Source organism: Aythya fuligula, chromosome 16, assembly GCF_009819795.1.
Source record: "Aythya fuligula isolate bAytFul2 chromosome 16, bAytFul2.pri, whole genome shotgun sequence".
Classification (NCBI taxonomy): domain Eukaryota; kingdom Metazoa; phylum Chordata; class Aves; order Anseriformes; family Anatidae; genus Aythya; species Aythya fuligula.
Genome location: NC_045574.1, coordinates 3954964 through 3977348, shown reverse-complemented (window position 1 = coordinate 3977348; position 22385 = coordinate 3954964). Strand labels below are relative to the sequence as shown.

Here is a 22385-nt window from a genome sequence, read left to right as displayed (position 1 = left end):
TACATCAGGGCCTTTAAAGAGACTTCACAGCATTTATACCCAGAGGGCTTTCATTTGTGCACAGACTGTTTATGACTTTTACTGAATAAAGGCACTGTTGCTGGTTTTCTCTTGAATAAATCCTGGGCCTAATTTTCTAATGTCCTGGGGAGAGTCCAAAGTCAGAAGAGAGCTGGAAATCTTCCATCACCTTGGAAAAACAACATCTCTTGTTCCTCAAGACATAACTGCATTAGAGGAAATACCTCGGATATATTTTTTTGCAGATACATTAGGTGCTACATGAATAAAATCCCATTACTATCACAGAAGAGGCCTTCTCCAATCAGGTTTACCACAGTTAAGTTTTCCGGATTATTCACCTGAACTATATTTTCACAAACGCCACAGGCTATAAAACACATGGTGTATAAAGCAAGTTAAAAATTCCCACCAAAAAATGAATGTTTCAATTTTAAAGTGACTTTCCACACAAAGGTGTCTCTGAGCTATCCATTAGCTGAAAATGAGAAACGTCTCAGCGAACAACTAAATACTCTTTGCAGAGTGGAAAAACATTTTCCTAAGTATGGAAAATGTGTTTAAAGGGCTGAAGCTGACTGAAGCCAGGTCCCTCTCATCCCCAGCTCATCCAAGTGCTGGTTATCAGTGGGGTGATCTCGCACAACCTGTGCCCACGACAGTGGGAAGCACTGGGCAGACAGGGCTGTGCACAGGGTAGGGCCTAAAAATCAAGCATCCACCAACCTTGTACCTGCTCAGAGAGTGTGAAAAAATTGTACCAGGACCCAGGTTTCCTTTGAGGGTTGAGCTGTAGCTGCTTTCTCCAGGCAAAAAAACTCTTCTGTGCCCTCTGACTCTTCTTTCCCACTAGACAGCCAACAGAAAATCCATTGCACAATGCCCAAATAATTCCTCTTCCCTATCCAAACGTCACCTTGGCTCTCCTGAATGCACTTGCTTCCCTTACCTGCTCCAAGCAACTGAACCAGGACCCCAGATGTATTTCGGTGCTGCCTCTGAGTGCCACTGGACATGGCAGACAGCTGCAGGGGGCAACTTGTGCAGAGCAAGCTGAAAGGCAGGTAGTTCTCACCTGCACTGAAATCCTGCTTTCTTCAGATCAAACTGCCTGGCCAGAAGAGAGGGATACATATCTGAAGGGCAAGTTTGAGAACAGCATCGCTGCAGGCCTCGTGGAGAGCACTCCCAACAGAGGCTGAGTCATTTTGTCTGCATACGGGCAAACTAAAGCCAACTTTATACCTTTGTCCCCAGGTTACGTTCTTTTTCTTTTTTTTTTTTTTTTTTAAATTGAATTTGATAAAATACAGGCTTTCACTCAAGTACTGGCTAGAGCAGGAGTAACTAGATTGTGCACATTATGGTATATTTTATGTTATAAAGCTTTGGTTGGAGCTGTGTTAGTTTGTTTCCTGAATGCACATTGTAGCGACCACAAGAATAAAAAGTAAATTGTTAAAATCTCTAGATACCTCCCAATTCCAATTCTGGTCTTACAGTCCTGCAATCAACTTACAATCCACATGATAGCACTTATATTGCACTTTTAAAATATTTAAAATGTTTTGCAAAACTCTTGGTTTAACACACTTGCTGTACTTCATTACACTTGCCAGCTCCTGTGTTCAAAACAAGAGTAAGAAAGACAGATTTCTGTTTTCTTGTCTAATGGTCTGCTGGATTTTCCTTTTACATCATCTGCAGGAATATAGTCATCTTCCCTTATCATCAACCATAATTTACATTCACTGGATAATATACAAGAATGGCTCAATCTCCTTTTCTTTGTTTTTCATTACAGTAGTAGCAATATTCCAAGCACCCTCCATTCCAGCCCTCTTTCTTATAACTGCATTCCTCATAATGCTCCAGATTCTTTAAATTGTTTTAGGCTACATTAAAAGGCACCACAGTTAGAAGAGTCTCAAAAGATGAAGTTTATAATAGTCCAATTTATTCTTTCAACTCCCTCTTTAGAATAATCTAGCTCTGCTTCTTCTTTCCTTTTCACTAATGAGCTGGAAAATCAAGCACCAAGCTGTCAGGTGACTCTGACTAGCTTCAACTCTGCTTTATAAATAGGAAGCAAAATCTCTATAAAAGCTCTGCCCTGGCTCTTTGGTCCCCTCTGCTGAGAGCCCTCCACTGGTGCTCCATTAGCACTGACGGGAACTTGCACCAAATCTATCCTATTTTATGCACATCTCCTCATCATTCCTACCCCCAAAACTCATGAAGTGTTTTGAGGGGCCAAAAGTAGAAGAAAAGAGCTTGGCTTCTCAGCGATGCTGCCACAAAGAGCCAGGAAGGCCACGTCACCAGCACTGCTGCTGTGTCACTGCCCAGGCACAGTGTGGGAGAGGGTGGCAGAGAGGAAGCCAAGATCTGTAATTTGCCATGCTGAGGACGCAAACAAGGTCAACGGGCGCAGATGTAGAATTAAGCCTTGCATTAAGCTTTGCACAGGCAAGTACAAAAAGGACACTACTAAATCATGGGACTCATACAACAGCCCTAACGCCAGCGTACACCTTAACCCTAACAAGTTTGCTGGGAGTGGTTCCTGCTTTCCCTGGATGCTTGACACTCTGCAGGCTATTTTAAAGGTAACAAAGAAAAAGCAGATCAGAATAGTTTAACCTGCTGCATAGTGGTCTGCGTCTCCATTAAATAAATAGATAAATAATCAGGGAAGGGCATTAATTAGGCCAGGGGCTTCCACAAATCAAAACTAGGTAGAGTACATACACATTACTGTAGGACTCACAAAAAAAGGTTTCAAAAATCTAAATGACAACTGTACAAAAGCTGTCTTTCCAAGCTTGAGCTGCAGTAATTTCAATATGAACAAGTAGTAAATTCTTGATTAACTGCAGGCCTGAAGTTTCTGATAGTCTCAAGTGATTCATGGTTTCAGTCCAAAAGCCTGTAGTGGGTTCAGCCCCAAAACAGCATAAGAATACTTGCTTCTTACTGGACACAACAAAGCTGAATACAGAGTTTTGTACTAAGTTCTTTTAACCTGATTTCAAGATTTTCCAGACCCACTGTGTGCTCTCCAAATCTACTGTATCAGCTGGTAGGTGGCAATAGGTCTTGAAAAAGAAACATAGGGACACCGCATTTAGCCATAGTAAAATGTAACAAGAACTTAAGGCGGGTGCTGCCTGAATTTACCCTGAAAAAGTATCAGCACAGGCATTTTATAGAAGCAAAAGGCTCCTGCATTGACATCTTAAATCATACTTTGTAGCAAGCTCAAACAGATTTAGCAGCTGCTCCTGAACTTCATGCAATATTACTGCCTTTTTACCAACAAGTATTCAGACTCTGAATAGTAATAATGAGAATGCAAACTTGACTGTGGCTCAGCTTAGACTCCTAAGCATAAGACATGAGTAGGTTAGCATCAAAATGTGTCAAACTGGAGTGCAGACACCTGGTCCTGAAAAGTCATGCAAAAAACTTAGTTTATACTGCTTCTCCTTGTTCCTTGTTAAAATAATTTGGAGGTTTGAAAGTGAAAAAGATTTATGAATTCACTGGGGAACTGGAGAGAGTCATCACACAGTAATGGATAGGCAGATTTTTTTATTGATTCAAATTAAGGGTAATTTATTGGAAAAAAAAGCCATGATTTGCATGAAAGATGTTGCCTAAAGACACAGCAGTCTAAATGTGTTTTGATATATTTCACGCATATACATACACACGTAAACTGTTTGGTGCAACTCACTCTGCTAAGTGAATTAGCTGGCAGTGCCAGCAAGATAAAACCCATCAGTCGTAAGACTTTGCTCTGAGATAACTCAATCCTCATGCACTTCAAGCGAAGCCTCTCCTCTTACTTTTAATTTATTAGGAGCAACCTGGTCATTCTTACCCAGCCTGGCCCTCCCAAGCAATGAAATTTGCCTTCAGTTGACTCCAAGGATCCCTCCCCTCAGCTGCCTTTGTCCTTATGGGCAATCTGAGGAGCCTTTGTTGTGCAGCTCTTTACCACAGGAAATGGAAAGCAAATCTGAACTATTCGCACGGAGTTTTGGTTAGTACAGAGGACATCCGAGTCTACATCTCATTCCCGACAGGATTAATTAGAGTTTCCCATACCAAACCCACTTGCCAAGAAAAGCCTCTCTCCACACGGAAGCTCAAGTCTTCCGGTTTTGCGGGTTGCTCAAACTTAGACTTGAATCTTCTGAGATAAACTCAAATTGTGACACTGGAGAGTCACAGTTTTAGAAAATCTCTGGGATACTCATGTGCATCTCAACACACCAACATTTCCCAGCCTAAATACTCTGTCTCCTTTCCAGGACCAGGAGCTCTACCATCAGAGTTATGGGGACACAGCCTCAGGCTACAAACACCAGGATTCACTGGGGTGCCAGCAGGACCAGGCAGGCACAGCACTGGTGATCCAGAAGAATATTTCTTTCCTCATTGTCCTCATGAGAGGCAGGGAGCAGGTTCCCACGTGCTCCCAGCACCAGCAGCTCTGGCAGCAAGCTGCTGAGGCGCAAATGAGGCCTAAGCTGCAGGAATGCTGAGGCAGACCCTGGCCTGCGAGTCACCAAGCCCATTTCTTCTGCAGCTCTTCACTGTGAAGCAATCATGTTTTCAAGAAAATATTCTCAATAAAATGTCAATAAACAAGTGTAAAATACCAAAAGAAACACTGCATTCACCTGCCTTCACTGCACGTTACCGTGCTATTGTTACCGCTGTCAAACCACAAACAAGTTTATCAGAAATTTAGGCTCTGTGAACAGGCCATTTGAGCAGCGCACTGGGCAAGCATGCAAGTTATTGATCTCGGTAAGCTAAATTTTCACAAGGGACTTAAGCCAGTTTTCATTTGCGTGTACATGCTCTGAGAGTTCAAGGATTTGATGGAAGCAATTACTCGCTGAGGCAGAGCAGCTCGTTTGAACAGACTCCTAGGTCTGCAGTTTGCCATTTGCATACACCCAGTTTAACAGCAGAGAAGCATGTAAACAGAAATGTTAGGCGGCTTTATGAAAATCTGACTTCTGGGGGAACTGCTCTGTGGAAAACAATAGTAAGACGCAGGATCCAATGTAAATCTTACAGTGAAGGAAAAAAAACCACACCTTGTGACTAGGAAAACTGCGTGAAATGCTGAGGAGCTTCTTACAAAGGCAAATTACCACACTGCAAAGATGGCAAAGGGAAAATTTACATTCCTTGTTCGTAAAAAGGAGTAATTAATACAGTTAGAGAAAATGTAAAATTTAATGAATAACTGAAGTGTTCAAACAAATTGCCAGTTTAATACAGCTGAATGACAGAGCCAAAGTGTTGGGAATAAAATCCCAAGGTTCTGTTAGCAGATAGAAAATTTATGGATCAAGTGAGAAGAAAAACTGATTTATCATCAAAGGAAATAATTACTCTTCAAATAAATAAGAATTAGAATGAACACTTATATTGTCTCTTCTCCCCCTCTGAAGGTCTCCAAAACTCATATTTATTTTCTTTTACATACTTAGATAATTAAAGCTCTAAAAATTATATAAATTTTTATGGGCCGTTTCTGGAGAAAACTAGCACAACTTAAAACAGAGCCAAGTACTTTGATTATTGCATCAAGTTGCTATTAGTTTTCATGGTGCAATAAGTTCAAAAAATTGCCTCCTGCTGATATAGTTATGATCCTATTTTTAAGCAATTTCTAAAAATTAGAAATGTATTACAGGCTTTCATACTTAATGGCTTGAATTTAATAAAAAATCCATTAATAAAAAATTAATTAAAAAAATACTGAACCAAATACTCAACTGCCACAAACGAGAAAAACCTTCCTGAAGCTGCAGAGTTGGTGGAGTCGAGCAGTTTGTAGGAGCTGGTCCTCTTGCAGAAAACCCCAATTTCTCCAGCTGCCAGCCTTACAAATTCACTTTTCACTGTAAGGCTGGGTTCAGCTCTTCTCATGTCTCACTAATGGTAATTGCTCTGCAGGCCACACCTCACCTGTGAGTCTGTTTTCAAACCCTGTTGCTTTTAATTAAGTCACACAAACCCAAAGTGATCAGAACAAGACAAAGAGCGATGGAAATACAGGGCACTGCTGCAGAGCACTGGTTTGGTAAGGCTAACAGCCACAGTTTTTATTCCTCACCAGCTAAAATGAAGCTCCATGAGGCTAAAACGGCCACGAACCAGACAGGTCTTCTCCTTCCAGAAGCACCAGTTCCCAGTCATTTCTCACAACCACATCAACCTGCCCTGATGACATCCAGCTGCTGTGTTTGTGCTGATTGGGACCACTACTGGACCCACAGAGATCTGCTCTTCATAACTTACGTTCTGCAGGTCCAAACATGGACACACTATTAGAATGAAAATGGTGAGGTGGGTCTAATCACAGCGTGCCTAGAACAGCATTGCACAACTCCAGATGCAACCTGAAAACACAGCCACCCCAAGGAATCAGACTGACCCCAAAACGCCGACAATGTTAACAGAAATAAAACAAGCCAGAATTACTCTCTAGAAAGGTACCACTTTGCATTCATTCAGCATGTCATCATAACCTCAGGATAGCTCCTAAAATAAGAAATACTGCTCCTATAATTAGGATTTAGCTACGCATTTTCATGCCAGATATGTTTATCATGTTAGAAGAAGGGTACAATGAGTACTCTAAGTGGGAACAGAAGTAATGCAAGTATGAGAGCACAAGCTATGCTCTGACAGCAAGTTATTATTTTTCAGTTTCTGATGTCTGCATGACCTGCTCACAAATTTCATCTGCAGAGAGAGCATTCTTTCCCCTCTCAGAGCAATGAGGACCTGCTTAAACTCACGTCCTGTCAGGTGTGTGTCAAGCACAGTTACTTTTACCTTTACTATAACAATGAAAACTAATCAACGACCTGAGGGAATGGTCACTAGAAACACTGGATGCAAGATGAGGCCCTCTGCACGGGCTGTCCCTTTGCAGCACCTGTAACACGTGAATGACACTGAAGAAGTTGTGACATCTCCAAGGGATGGTACTGGCCAGGGACCATAGCTGCACACCAAGAAACGAGGGAAAAAAAAAAAAACAGTTTTGGTTAAGAGCCATGTTAAACTAATGATCAAGCTTCAAGTCCACTGTTATTAGACAAGTCTCTCGCCATAATTAGTTAGAAGTCGGATGCAGACACAACCTCCCCCAAAAAAACACCAACCACCAAGGTTGTTCTTACAGCGCATCTGCTCGGAATGAAGGTGATGGCCTCAAAAATCTCTCTCGAGGTTGGGTTGGGGTGAGATTTACCTAGAGTTTCACAGACATCTGCAAAGAGATTTGGGGTGCTGAGCTACAAAATTGTATCTATCCAACAGCCAACTTTCCAGACATTTTGCCCTAGGGCAGGAACCTGTCAGCTCTTGGGTTGTCGTCCCCTGTCCCTCCCCTGGATGCACGACATTGGCTTCTTAATGCAGCAGGCTCGTGGCACTGCTATTAAGCTTCAAGTAATAGCATGAGACTGCAACGATACCCAGCAATAGTCCCATCCACTGAAGCATATTTCACTCCAGGGACTTCAGTGTGAAAAGGAAATGCTGTTGAAAAGAAGGCAACATATCTTCCTCTACATTTAAATCCAGAGACTTGTTTGGTCGCAATGGCAGGTAGTAGAAAACACAAGTGCCACCTTAGAGAAGAGCTGTCACCTCGTCTGTTACCTTGTTTAAAATAGTGGCTCTCTGAGGGCTGCTGAGGCTGAACGGGTTGTACCAAACTGCAGCACGTTTAGCTGCTGGCAGAGTTTATAATCAGTAAAGTTTATAAGCAGAAATATTTATAAGCAGTACATTGAGAGGCTGACGTGTTAAAAGCTGTGCTGAACATGACACAGTACAGTGCCCAAATGCTGCATCCCCTTAGGTGAGAAGGGGGTGCTGAGGAAAGCGTTCATCACAAACTAATACTTGTCCTTCTTTACTAGGAACTCCCCCCAAAATACTGGCAGGATCTCCAACGTTTTCTAAAGGTAACTAAGTGAAAAACAATACGCGTTTCTATCTTCTAACATTCCACCTTTCTCTTCCAACAGTCCATATGGTTCATGAAAATTAACTCAAACCTGTTAATTGCTTTTGCAATTATTTTACTTCACTCTGCTTGTTGAGGGAAGCGGGTAAGAGACCTGCACTGCACATGATGCAAGCACTGAGTGCTCCGGGACAACGTGCCAGCATTGTGCAGTGACAACATGCAGCAAGCAGCTCTCCAAATGCCCAGTGTCGTACAACAGTGAGAGCGTACTGGTGCAGAGTTTGGTTTTCTTACCTACACCAACACAGCCTGTATATTCAGAACAGGCTCCTAACAGAGTTGGGAACACACCAAGAATCTCCTGACCAGATGGCAAGTCAGCCAATCTTGCCGAGGACTCAACTTACAACCCCCCATTAACACAGATCAGCAAACACAAAACAGTTTCTCTTAAGTACCTACGCACACACCTCCACACAGACTATTTGATAATACCACAAAAACACTGCTGTGCTGGTCTGTGGCATAAACATGACTATTGGCACAACCAAGTAGGCATCTCCAAAAAACAGATGTCATCATTCTTAAAGGACCTGCTGTGCACAGCAACAATTGGCAGAGTATTTTGTTCTGTGCTCATCTAATTTGAGACAACCCTGAAAATCCTGTGCAGAACTGCAGACAAGTACAGATGCATGTTCAGCTTCAGCATGTTTCTGACAGTCTACCAAAACAGAGGAACCACTGTCGGGCTTCTGTTACTCTTAATTGATTAATCACAGGCAAGGCTTCCACAAGCAGTGTGTGCCCCCAGCATATCATTAAGGATTATGTTCACAGATACTCTGTTTAGACAGCACTGCGTTAAATCCCAGCAAATAATTTGGTCACTGAGATGTGCGTGGATCCCTTTAGGAGCAAAGCTGCTAAACCAATTATGTAATGACATGAAAAAGCAGTGGGTAAACTGCACGTCTCGATTCTTCTCAGGCACAAAAGCTTCACCAGGGCTTCCTCTTTGTCTCACATCTATTTGAAAAAAAAAAAAAAAGAAAAGAAAAGAAAGAAAGAAAGGCCATTGCTACCATGCTTCCCTCATTAGAAATGTCAAACACTTAAACACTTTCACATCTTTCTTCTTCTAATGCCGCTGAGAAGCTCAGAGTAGCAAATGAAAACGCCAACATCTCCATGCAGCAGACAGAACTCTAACTCATCAATAATACCATCTCTTCGTATGACAGCTATTAGGACACTGCTGTAGCTGTAGGGAATTTCTCATGGTCCAGAAAGGCTGTTGCAAAGGGCCACGAAGTCTTTATTTAAAGCTCTCAGTAAAGCAGCTAGGAGTAGATGCCCCTCTGCTGCTGCTGCTGTGGTTCTGTTGCTGCTGCTGAGATTATACAAGTTAAACTAGTAGCAGGTAACAAGGGACCTCCTCAAAACTCTTTCAGAAGCAGCTTTCTTGGTGCCTGATTACCATGACAGAGGGAACTGAGAGGCTAAGAAACTCAGCTGACAGCACAGCAGACCTTTGCCTCAGGCAAAGCAGAATGAATTCCCCATGTTCCCAAGTCAATGCAATTTATAGCCCAGGGCTATGTCTCATTACTCCTGCCCAAGCCAAGGTTGTTGGAACTTCAGTGTCAGTTCAGCAACAGACTTGTCTCCTGCTGGCACTCCTCCTAAAGCAGTAGCCTCCTAAAACAGTTTTATTTAGCTGGAAAATGTGGTCTACTGTGTAGAGAAGTTTAGAAAGAAAATGTTTCTGGAAAGTGAAGCTATACAAGACAGATTTTACATATATATATATATATACATATATATATATATATATATATATATATATATATATATATATATATATAAAAGATGACGGTAGCCAGGAAAAGGATTGAGCTGTATCTATCAAGAAGTGCTGTTTGCTCAGCAGCAGCAGAGACAGGACCACATAGTTCATCCTTAATAAGGAGTAGCTAGGTAAGGATGTGAACTTTTGTCTAGAAACCTTGTACAACTTGGATGATTTCCTATTTGTCAGTGTCCTAAATAAGAAAATGGCAAGTTAATAATGCTGTATACACATTATTGTCTTTTCCCCTAAATTTAATACAAGTTTCAGGCTGTTGCAAAGACATGGAAAATTAAATAGCTTAGAAAGGTTTTTAGCTTAGTGGAAAAAGAATCCAAGCACTAAAAGAAACAGTGTCCTGGGCTGTAAAATAAGGGAGGTCTATGTACACAAGCTGTGTTTATATTTTTCTTTGCTGATAACCAAACTATTAATCGTCAGCCACAAGCTTTCTGTGGTCTGTGCAAAACAAAACAAAACAAAAATCATGAAAAAAAAAAAAAACACAAACACATTACATGACATTGATCTGCTGCCAGAACTCCAGCTACAGGAAAGCTGGGGGTGGCACACACATGGCAATGGGATACCCAAAGGAGATGACAATCCCCTGGTGCAGCTAACACTGACAGCAGAGCTCAGAGCAACCATCACTCGCCTGTGGGAGCAGTTCTGTGCAGGAGCTCATGGAGATGGCCTGGACTTGCCTGGCATTTCAGAGAACCACATTTCTGACTCTGGAAAGTTGCCAAAAAGTGCCTTAGAGAAAGATTGTTCACTCTAAAAGACAATGTAAATCTAGACAGAAAGACCTTTTACTATTTCACTGTTTTTTCTGGATTTTTTTTTCCACCTAAGATATGGGCCTCGTAGGATTTTAATTATGACAACAACAGCCTTGCCTTTCTTGAGTCATTCTTGTGAACGTTGCAATTAGCCCATGAATGCTCAGAACCTAATGAACTGCTTCCCGTACAGGACTCATTTCAGACTGATTTAGGAATGTTTCTACACAAAATACAAGAATGATGAAGGTGGTGGATCTCCTATAGGGACAGGACTCAGGATAAGAAGGAGCTCCTAGAATTTTCATAGGTGGGTTGGATTTGGGATTCATTTTGAATTGGGTTTCACCTCTGTTGACAAACCAAAATAGTCCTGCAATGATGGAGTTTGAAACAAGAATTAAATTCTCTGAAGACAGTGCCAGACCTTCTTTGCAGATATCTGAGAAGGAATACTCTTCATTGCCTCAAGACCGTATCTACCCCACATCCCTTTTTTTTCAGCTCCAGAAGAACAGAGAAGCTGACTCCAGTATCCAAGAGGACAACAAGGACACTACATTAATGAGACATTCACTCAGCTCTTCCTTCTATCAGACTTTTCTGATTCCTCTTTGGTCATGCCCACCACTGGCTTTGAAACTCATCCAGGCTCCCTTGTATGCAGCCAACAGCCCGGACATCTTTCTCCTAAACCACCATGATTTTCACTGGATGATTAGGAAAACAAAACAGGGCTGGCTGATGTTGCTATGCTCTCAAATTCTGATTTCAAGGTGATTTGTGCTCCCTTCCTCCTTGGTTTGTAAGAATGGAGGGAAAGCAGAGAGCTCTCTTTTGTGTGCTTGGAGCCAAGTAAGGAATTAACTTGCCTCGCACAGTATCTGCTCCAAAGTGTACGGTATGTCAGGGGGACAATCAATTTCATGGTTCTCTAAAGCTGATTGAAACATGATTACACAGCAAGCCATGGGCTCTTTTTTCTAAGACTTGCCAACCGCTCATGCTTCTTAGGAACAATTACTACTGCAGGTGAATTCGGATTGCTGCTGGGATGGACATTGGTTTCAATCTTATCAGGAAGTTTCAGACATTTGGGGGTACAAGACTAAAGTTAATTGTGCCAAGTGTTACACAAAAGAAATAATTTGAAGAAAGTTATCTCCTAATGAACAGGGAAAAGCGGGTTAGTGAACAATCTTCTGCCAGCGCTGGACTTCAGAACTAAAGAATATATTTTATGACTGGATGACTGGGAACATTTGCCACTTTAAAACTCAGTTTAAGCCAGACGATTGTTGTTAGTTATGACCCTCCCCATCCCAATAAATTTCATCCAGGAGATGGGAGGAAGCAAATGATTTTTGTTCTCCCATTTGTGTACTATTTTTTTTAAATGAAGGTTAAGGGAAAGTTAAACGGCATTTTTGGAAGTTATATTTAAGGCTGGCAACAAGTGACGGGCAAAAAGCACCAAAGAATAAAGCCCCTTAATTCAGGTACAGCAAAAGCACAGCATGGGTAGTACAGCAGGATGAAAACCATACTACAGCTCTAGGAATAACTGTGGAGGTTAACCCAGGGAGACCCTGCGAACAAAAGAGGTCCATTTGCTCCCCAGCCTGTTTACTGTGAGTCACACAAACAGGCAGCCAATTAAACCTGAACACAAACACGGACAACATGCGTTCAAGAGAGGATATGACATGGTCCTATACCCAGCCTTCCTCTTCACCAGGAACAGGGATAGTAGGGCTGGGAAGTCTCATCTGTTCTCCTTTTTGCCCAGACTTCTCCTTCCCATTCATATTTCCTTGGGACTTTAATGTTTTTTGTTTTCTATAAATAAAACTAAATTTAATGTCTATGAGAAAGGAAGGAAGAACGGAGTAGGTAACAAAGCAATTGGGAGCACCTCAGTAATGTATTCAGGCCATTAAGGATTTCATTAGGTTTACTAAAAGGTCATTAATGATAAAATATCTTCTTTTATTTTACCTACTTTCTAAACATTATAGTCTATTCTGCCATTCAAGCTTGCACCCCACTGACATTAATTAGCATGCTATATATTAAAGAGAGTTTTTAATGAGCTGTTATTTCATATGATTTTATTGGAGAGCCTCATTGTTCAGTTTAATAGCAGAAAATGACAACTGTAGAAATTGCTTTGATAGGACTGCAGCATCGAGGCGGTTATTCAATCCCATACTCTTGCTCAGTTAGTTCTTGATGCTGAAAGCACTGCTTTATCTCCCTCATAGCTGGTTTGCTATGTTACACTTGCCTTAGTGAAAGCTGTGGGCAATGAATGAAACCCCAAACCAACACGAAGGAGTAACAGCAACATCACTTAGAGTAGGCATTTGCTACACACCACAACCTAACAGAAGCAAGAACCATGTGCATATAAAGTGTTTTTACCACATTTTTTGATAAAATATTATTCCTCGCTACTGTGGTCATAAGACCACATATTTTAGTGATGCAAATATTAAACTATCTGTTTGTAGTTATTTTCCAAGTTAAGTGACTGCCTCATTCTAAGTTGCTTTACAAAATTTCAGACAAAAGCAGTTGAACTAGAAACAAAGAGAAGCAAGGAACCCAAACAATCCTTGTGCTAAAATCTTGCAGCTGCCAGAATCCTCCTGGAAACCATCTGAGCCTTGCTGTCAGTGATACCACCTGGACACCAGGGAGAAGAGGAAGCAGGAAAAATAGTGATGAATGGAGAGGGCAGAAGGAGGAGGGAAGAGGCTGGTAAAGACAGTGGGACACAGGAAACTAAAGCCAAAATGAAATCCGTCCACTGGACAGCAGGATCATAGTTAAAACTCTGGGTCTAACAGACACGCACCAGGGACAGCAATAACATTCATTTTCCCAAAGGAACCATAATGCTGGCATCTCCCTTTGAAGGTGATGAGAACGTCACCTTGACCGGCTTCTCATCTCTTACAGTTCTCCAGCTGCACCAGTTCACAGAAGAAAGCTAAATCTGAATTTTTCAATACTGCCTATTTTCTACATCAAGCAGTACTCAAAAGGGAAGAGAAATAACCACCGCAGAAACAAGTACAAATCTGTATCTGGACTTTGCTTTCAAGGTATTTACCATATTTTGGTGAGCAAGATATTGAAAGATCCAAACGTGGAGTTGTTAAATGACTTTCTATTGCCATAACTGCATAGGTAACTGCCCCTTGAAAAGACCAGCTGGAAGAAATGGGATTAAGAACCAACTGGTTTCCTAGATGAGCAATAAAGGGAAACAGCATGTCTGAAAGAAGAAAGGAGAATAGACCAAAACTATTTTTTTTTCTAGAAAGAAAAATAAAGCATTGGAAGGCAAAAAGAAGATGCTCGCAAACCTACAAAACGATATATATATTTTTAATTTCAGCTTCGTTATAAAAAGAATAAGTGATGTTTTTTCTGTTCTTAGCATTTGGCTTAGAATGAGTCCAGTATCCACAGTAAAATAATTCAGTTCCTTCTTAAAAATTCCTTTTTTTTTTAGCCAAACATCTTCTCTCATTTGCATTGGATTTATATTGCTGTAAGTCTATCGGCTTCAAAAGAACAATAAAAAGGTAATCAAAGAAATTGTTGTGCTCAGGGGACTGTATTATGCTTTCATTTCTGGAAAGCTTGATCAAGCAATTTTTTTTTAACAGTTGATTCATACTATTTATAACACGAGTATGCTATTTACCTCGAGGTTGTCATACATTTAAAAAAAAGCCCTGACATCTGAGTTTCTCAAAAAAGCCTCTCATATTCTCATACTGGAAACCATACAATTTGAAAATGCATCATTAACTGCTTCCGAGTTAAGCGTATCTTGCAAGTAACAATGGGTGAGCAGCACCTGATTAAGAATCCTATGCAATTTGAAGATATTTGTTCAAAAGTGCTTTAAGGTGCTTATTCCAAAAGAAAATATCCCTAACTAGGAAATCCTTTAAACATGCCCTTGATTTTAAGGCTGTGTTAAGCTAACTAGGACAGGATGAAGAGGGACCCCAGTGACAAGGATGGGCCAGGCTGTGTCCAACAGGGGTTAGCCCCTGAGCACACGGGCAGACTTTGGGCAGCCTGCATCTGCTGCATCCTCCCTGCTGCCGTCCTCCTGGGATGTAAGGAGCACAACAGCCCCAGGAAGCATCACACAGATACAGTAAGGCTTAAGTCCTATTATCCCAGAGCATGGCTAAGGGGTCTCTCAGGCTCATGCTCAAATTCTAGGTCTGACGGGGAGCTTAAAAGCCGTATTAGTCCATTAAACAATGTGAGGGCATGGTGGGAAGTGGGAAAGACTCTCTATGGGATTCTGCTGGCAAACAACTGGACTGAGCCTGGTACTTCTCATGAGCTCACGCTCCCCTCAGACCTCACCAGAAGTTTCTCGCTCACTAGGAAAGGGAGCAATGCTCTGGTTTACAGGCCTTCCCAGTTACCAAGAAGAGAGAATAGATCAGTGCAATCAGCACCATTCATTTTCCAGATTCTGGCCTGAATCCTGGCTCAGAGGGGAGCAGAACTCTGGCAGTCTCTGCCCAACCTTCCACCAAGCGCTCAGCAAACACAAGTCAGCATCCATGCAAAAAATGATTCATGTTCAGGCAGTCCAGCCCTCTTCCTGCACAAAACCTGTTAACTACAGAACTACTTTAGCTGTGTACCTGCACAGCTTTCCTTACACGTAATCAAGAGGATGAAGCAGCCAACTGTAGAGCAGACAGAGCTTCAGACTTAAACAGATTATGCATGGCCACACAGTTTCACTGCTACTGTAGATTAAGGGATTCTATTCAACATACCACAGATGCAGTAAAATACTGATTCTTCATATAATTGACTTTCATGGACTCTGGACAAACAATATTCTGCAGCACGTGACACTATCTAAAGCTAGTGTCAAAGGAATCCATTAGTGCTACAGATGAACATAGAATAACATCCAGTTGTGGGAAGATTGCATTGTCAAATGCCCTTACAGAAGGGTGATAACACTACAACCAAATACACAATCCTTAATTGATCATTTCCTGGGTTTTGAGCACTTAACTGTGTCTCCTTAATGTTCTCTTAATGTTCAGCTAAATGCAGCAGCCAGCTGTGTGTAGCATGGACTTCCTTCAGTGCACACTTAGTGAGCAAGCTCAGTCCCAGGAGTATCATGCATCCACAGAATGCAATTGAGAAGCTGTAACATGATTGATTTTCATGGGAACATTCAAAGCCACTTGTCACTGAAGGCAATTTCTGAGAATTGTCATTTTTCTACTGTTTTGACTGTAGACCTTCATATAAATCGGTTGCAAGATTTTGTGGTTGTTGCTTTTCTTCTTGTGGGAACCATTTTTCACTCTTAACCAAAAAAAAAAAAAATCCTTTAAATAAACAAACAAACGACTCAACCAAGTTCAGATCCCAACCCTTTCATCTTTTCCAGGAAAACTTTATTTGCTACACCTTTTAGTAGGGAAGGTTTTATTCTAAAAAATAAAAAAAATTAAAAAAAAATCAGGTTTCATGAATAGCTTAAAAATGGGCTATGAAAAAATGCAAGCATAACCACGCAGTGGGTAGCTATCACATCACAAAATTGTACTTTGTATTACAGCAAGCATGCACTTCCAGGGGTCAAAGCTGGGAACAATCTGTTCCCACTCTACTGTAAACGCAGACAGTGCATCCCACAAATATTGACCCTATACATGACCCTTTAAGAGATGGTTTGCATGTAACGACCTCTCCTGCAGAGAAAAAGTGAGTGAAGTGATTGAGAAGAAATAGCATATTGGCAGCTGGAGAGATGATGAAGGGCAGACTGCAATTTCACATGGAAAATCAGAGGATCTGTAACCTTTGATGTGCGATTTAAACTCACATCCACTGGGATTAGGGGAACTAGTCTCCAAACAACCTATTAAAGAGCTGAAATTGTTTATGAAAGCCCTTTGTATTATTATTCCTTGCATCTAGAGATTTGAAGCATTTCAAAAACAGTGACCGAAAAAACTAGCTAGTTAGAAGCTGCAAATGCAATCCTTATTTTCCCAAGACCCCATGTGCAACCCACATGGGACTTAATAATCGTAAAGATGAGAACATAAGTGATTACAAGACTACACCTTGCAGTATTTAAAAAGATAGTTTACTGTTTAAATGTTGCCTTTAGGCATGGCTCATTTGTAAGGACTTCAACAGGCTGAGAGTCATTTTTTCTAGCCAAGGAACTGAATATCACGGAGCCACACTTTAAATGCTTCTAGGATTGTAATGCATTGTAACAAGGCCTCCCCCTCCAGGAAACATCACAGATATTTCATAGAGGAATGCTAAGGTATTGTTGTTGTTGCTATTATTATTTGTTTTTCCTTCTCCTTTTAAGAAATATTCTGAAAACTGACAATTTGGAAAAAATGATTACACCCACAGAACATACTCACAATGGTGAAAGCCAATGTCGCTTACTGAGTGCACCAGTAAGCTCCCAGCTGCCCACATAGACAGCAAAATGCAGTTACAAACAAGTTTTGTCTATTTATACTTTATAGACTTAATACAAGTTTGCACCAAATACCCGAGTCCACCTGTGTACATGAAGCACTTCAAGCTGGATTGTGGAGCAAATGCCTGAGACAACCTCACGGGACCTAGAAGCAGGAAAATTTAAGTGCCAAAGCTGGTGCGTGACCTTGAATTGGATTGCTTGTTCCTGCATTACAGAGGCAGCATAGGTCTTTCTAGTGTTTGATGCTGGTTTGACTTTACACACACTTAGGATAAAGAAAGAAATCTTTGTTGCATGTCTTTGTACACAAAGGCTTTGAAGCTGAACTCCCACGTGGGCATAAGCACAATAAGCATCATTTGCTTATTCGGGGTTTTAAAGCATAGCAGCTTTTACAGGATCGGTTAAGGATTCAACAGGTTGTGGTGCTTTCAGCCTGCCAGGAGACTGAATGGGGGACAGGGCTCATTACAGAGCCGTTAGATTCTGCCACTCACAGCTCACTACCAGACAGCTGTAACAACGCCTCTATACAACAGCACACGCAAAAACACCTCTGCAGAGCTTCCTACCCGAACCAGTGTGCCAGCAAAACCCGTTAGCATTGTTTAGCTGTGTTTCTAAACACGGATTGATCTACTTGTCTCCATCCATACCTCCACACCTTGAAGCTACCTGGGGACTTGGCTTTAGCTAGAGCTCTTCAGCTTCTCCCCGCTGCACAGCTTGCTTTCAACAGCATCTCCCTAACGGGCTGCTTGACCTGCCAGACAGACTGACACCTGCTAACTCAGCACACGCTCCTTACATTAACTGCCTCGTTGTGCTCCCTCAGCATCCCTAGGATGATCGCTGGGCTTTCTGCATGGCTCAGACCCTCATCCTTCCTGCAAGCAGATCAACTGACTTGCAGTTCCCTAGGCTTTCCACGTTCCCTTGAAAGCGCTTTCTGCTCCCCAGGAACAGACCGCGATTACACACTGAGTTAGGGATCTACAAGATTCCTGTGTTCAGAAGTCCAGCTGTGGCTGTACCCAGTGAAACAACTCTTCCACTGAATGCAGGGGGCTTTTTAAACCCATTTGAAATGCAATGCTATAGGCGCATTTAAGACTGCAATAGCAGTGTGAAGGATAGATATCAATCAGAGCACTCTTCTATAAGTAAAAAAAGGTTCATTAAGGTCCTTGCATTTTGTTTAGGCTCTTCAGAAACTATTCAGTCATTATGAACTTAGTGATTCTGCCTGCCAAATGACTTGCTGAAGACTGTGCTGCTGGATCTCAGCCCAGTTGGCATGTGAGCGGTGTGCGTGCAAACTGCACTGGCAATGTGTGTGACATGGAAGTCTGTCTGGCAGGGAACTGCAAGAATGATTAGGGATCCGAGGAGAAAATCTGTCCCAAGGAAAAGCAAGTGGGATGGAAGTAGAATAGACAGTTTGTTTATCTGGAAGCAATTGGAAGCTTAGAGACCTTTTTTTTTTTTTTTTTTTAAAGAAGAAAAAACAAAACTAGAGAGAAAATACAGTGCAGAAAACACAATGAAATACAGTTAGAGCATTGTACGGAGAGAACTATTAGTTACTTTGGGGGAGAAGAGAGTTTTATTTGTATTTTTATTAGGAGGGTTTGTGCCCACGGGCATTTGAAAGAGCATCACCTGCAGGATACCTTTGTGTGAATCAAGCCAGTTGTTCCCAAGGGTACTGACATCACTACATGTAGCTCAAAGTCAGAAAGTGGTAATTCTTGATCTGCACCTTGGAGGGAATTTTTCCTTCATAAATTTTAGTAGGTTGTTGGGCTTGTTTCTCCCTAATGACAGCAACACTTGCAGAGCTTCCAGATAGCTGCAGATCTGCTAGCGCAGCACCAAGTTTCCCTGCTCCTGTTGCTGATGGGTAGCGCTGCCAGTACTGGTTTTCAGGAGCTGTGCTCCCTACAGAGACCTCATTAAAGTAGCACTGCACAGGTTCATAGTTTGACCTTTTTTTTCCTTTTTTTTTTCTGTCGTAGTTAAAGCCTTCTATTTCTACCTGGATCAGTACTACAGACCACACATATCTGAGAGAACTGAAAACCTATCACAGACTAACCACTGGATTTTTCTTTCTCTTTAACCAATAGGTCAGCTGAACTCTGTTAAAGCAGCGTAAGGCCACGATGATACTGTCTAAAATAACACTTCAGAGGTTATTACCAGTGAGGAATTACATTGGTCCTAGGCACGTGGCATGAAGTCTTAATACCAGTAGAGACTAAGTTGTAGGTTAAAGTAACCACAGTGGGCTAGAGATTAAGTAAACAATACAAAAGATGCAACTACCAGGCAGTACTAGAAGTTTCTCAGTATTTCTAGGAAGATTAAACTTCAATTGCAGGTGGCAGGATGAGACTTTTCTGTTCAAAGACCTATGCTTTATTTACCGAGCAATTTTAAAACCAGAATCTCCTGCTACTTGGAACAGGTGCTCATATTTGCTTGTGACATGGACTTCAACAGCTTGACAACTACTCTGAAAATGCTCTGGCCATCTCTCCAGATGATGGGTAACTGCTCATCTGTATTTTGGTCTCCAGCTAATGAATTCCATTCACATCAGCACTCTTGTCTCCGTGTGCCACAGAGAATGGAAATGTTCTGTATGAATTGCTTCATTTCCTGGCAAACTTCAGGCACTGCACTTCCCCTGGTACTTTTAAATACCTGGACTTTCATCCTTTTGGAGAGGAGGAAAAGGAGGAGAAATGGAACTCACCTTGACTTCTCTTTGGCTTCAGCTGTCAAATATGCGTAGAGTCATTATCAGAAAAGAAAAAATTTGTTTGTGCCTCCACTGAGACTCAAGCAATGATATGACTTGAGGGGCAAAGGCACAGTCATGATGCATCACTACCCCTGGAGGCATTAAAGTATCTCTACGCAGCTGCTGAGCCAGAAAAGCTATTGGATTGCTGAAGTTCTTTCAATGAGCTGAGCCCAAGGCAATATTTTAGCAGGAAACTGCCTCTTTAAAAATTAAAAGGAGTTATTTTTGCATCATTTGCCTGGGATTACTTTAAATGTGTTCCATTATAGGTCACCTCTGTTTCCAGAAAAATAACGCACTTGCAACTGATTCTATTCAGATTAATTCCTTAAAAAATACAGAAGGGGAATAAAAACAAGCACTTTATTACATGATTCCTTACACGTATACACAGGATAGCCTGCTACACCTTCAAAAAACATAAAATTGTAGTGGTTCACTCTAGTTCCAGGCAGGTGATACGCACAAGTTTTCCCAAGTATCTCCAACATTGACCAACAAAATGTGACTCCTTACATTAGTCAAGGATTATCTCTTGGCTCATTTTGCCACAAACACTGGTGCGGAATTCCTCCCCCTTCCCCACCTGCCTTGAACTGGATTTTTTTCAGTGACAGCAGCAGATTATCTTGAAGATTCTTATCTATTTTAATCAGGCTTCTTTTAGCACCTTCTGAAATCTCTCAGAGCTCACGATTGGCTTACACACATATGAAAAGGGCCCTATGGCATGTATTCCTTGACAACAATCTGTTCTCCTCACCTCATAGAGTGTAATGATGCCATTTGTCTCATTTGGAGGCTTCCACTGAACATAGATCTTCTCTTCAAAAGGTCCTCCCTGGATGGATTCCAAGGGAACAGGTCCAGGAACTACAGAAAGATTAAAAACAACAAAAAAAAAATCACAACACTGTGTTAGAAGCTACCACCAGCTCCACTGAATCAAGTAAGAAAACTGCTAAGTGATGAACAAAATCAGAATCCATGAAAACATGAAGCTAGCTCCAGTATGCCCTTATCCCAGCACAGCACAGCAGAAAATCAGTGAGTGCTTAAAAGGGAACTAAAGACTACAGAAGGTGAATTTCTTAGTTTATCCAGTCAATCACCTGGAAGTGTCTTTCTTACATAAACACATAATTTGTTTCCTGACTCCATGACATCACACAATGAATGTGTGATTTTACCCCCAAATTATGCACTTTATTATCTCAAATTAACAACATTCCAGTATGTGCATATTTTTCTATTTAAATATAAAAATGCAAAAAGGTACCTTTTAAATAAAGAGAACTTCAATAATTTAACTTTGCCTCAAATATAGCTATTTGCACTAGTAAAAATAATAGTAATTAACATTCTGCAGATAAGGATTCACGTACAGACAATGACTTAGGCAGTAACATTGGCACTTCTCTGAGAAGAGTCCCAATGCATGTAGACCATAGTCCTGCTTACACGTGTTGTCACACCACTAGAAAACCTCAGAGCATGTCCATGCAGCACAATGCAGGAAGGCACTGAGACAAGTTAGCAAACTGGCCAAAGGAGAACACCAGTAGTGCTCACTGATCCATTTGGCAGTGCTACATCCCAGCTGCACTGCTTTTCCAGAAGTCCTGTGAGCCACTGAACTGGGAACATAACCTAGGACTGTCCCGGTGGTGTAAAGGAATGACGACATTAAATACTGGTCTTTTACTCTGAGCTTGAATATAACCTTCTGATCATTTAAATGCCATCTTCTCTTTTCTGTCATGAGTTAGACTCCTCAGGCCATTCCATCATCACTCTAAAATTACAGAAATGTCCACAATACCACCAGAATGTCAAGCAGCAAAGTAATGGGCAGCCTCCTCTCTCTTTAAGCCTTTCCCTGTTCTGGACCTCAACAACCTCGTGGAGTAACACACACGGACATGTCCAATAGAACCGTGCTTTATCCAGAACACGTTCAACATCATCAGGCCTTTAACAAGCCTACACCCTGCTGCATCAACAAAATGCTCCTCCAGGGCTGGAAGAAAGGCACACACACAATGAAGCAGGATTTGCCCTTTCAACATGCTGCAAAGATCACTGACAATGTAGGCAGTGCAGCCTCCTTCAGAAGTTAGTTTCAGTGAGCAACTCCAGCTCTTTCACCTACCTCACCACATGCCTTCCTGACTCCCATCCCCGCTCATACCCTCCACCTGGGAGCAGCAGAGATGCACATAACACCTTGAGGCATTACACAGATTGGCAAGGCAGGAGATGTACAATGCCCTCTTTTAGAGGCCTTAGGTGCTCTCCTCTAATTTGTAAGACTGTAGTGCTGGGTACTTATATTTTATTTACACGCTACCTCTTGTCCATCTACCAGCCGC

General features: G+C 41.6%; 1 protein-coding gene across 9 annotated transcripts in view; it reads right to left on the bottom strand.

Moving 5' to 3' along the window:
- The window catches only part of PTPRT (protein tyrosine phosphatase receptor type T), a 446868-nt gene that overhangs the window by 127566 nt on the left and 296917 nt on the right, over positions 1 to 22385 (bottom strand). For all 9 annotated transcript variants that reach the window (XM_032198172.1, XM_032198173.1, XM_032198174.1 and 6 more), the window contains exon 9: positions 20777 to 20886. In XM_032198172.1, the coding sequence (XP_032054063.1) occupies positions 20777 to 20886 (110 nt within the window). The remainder of the gene's footprint in view (positions 1 to 20776; positions 20887 to 22385) is intronic.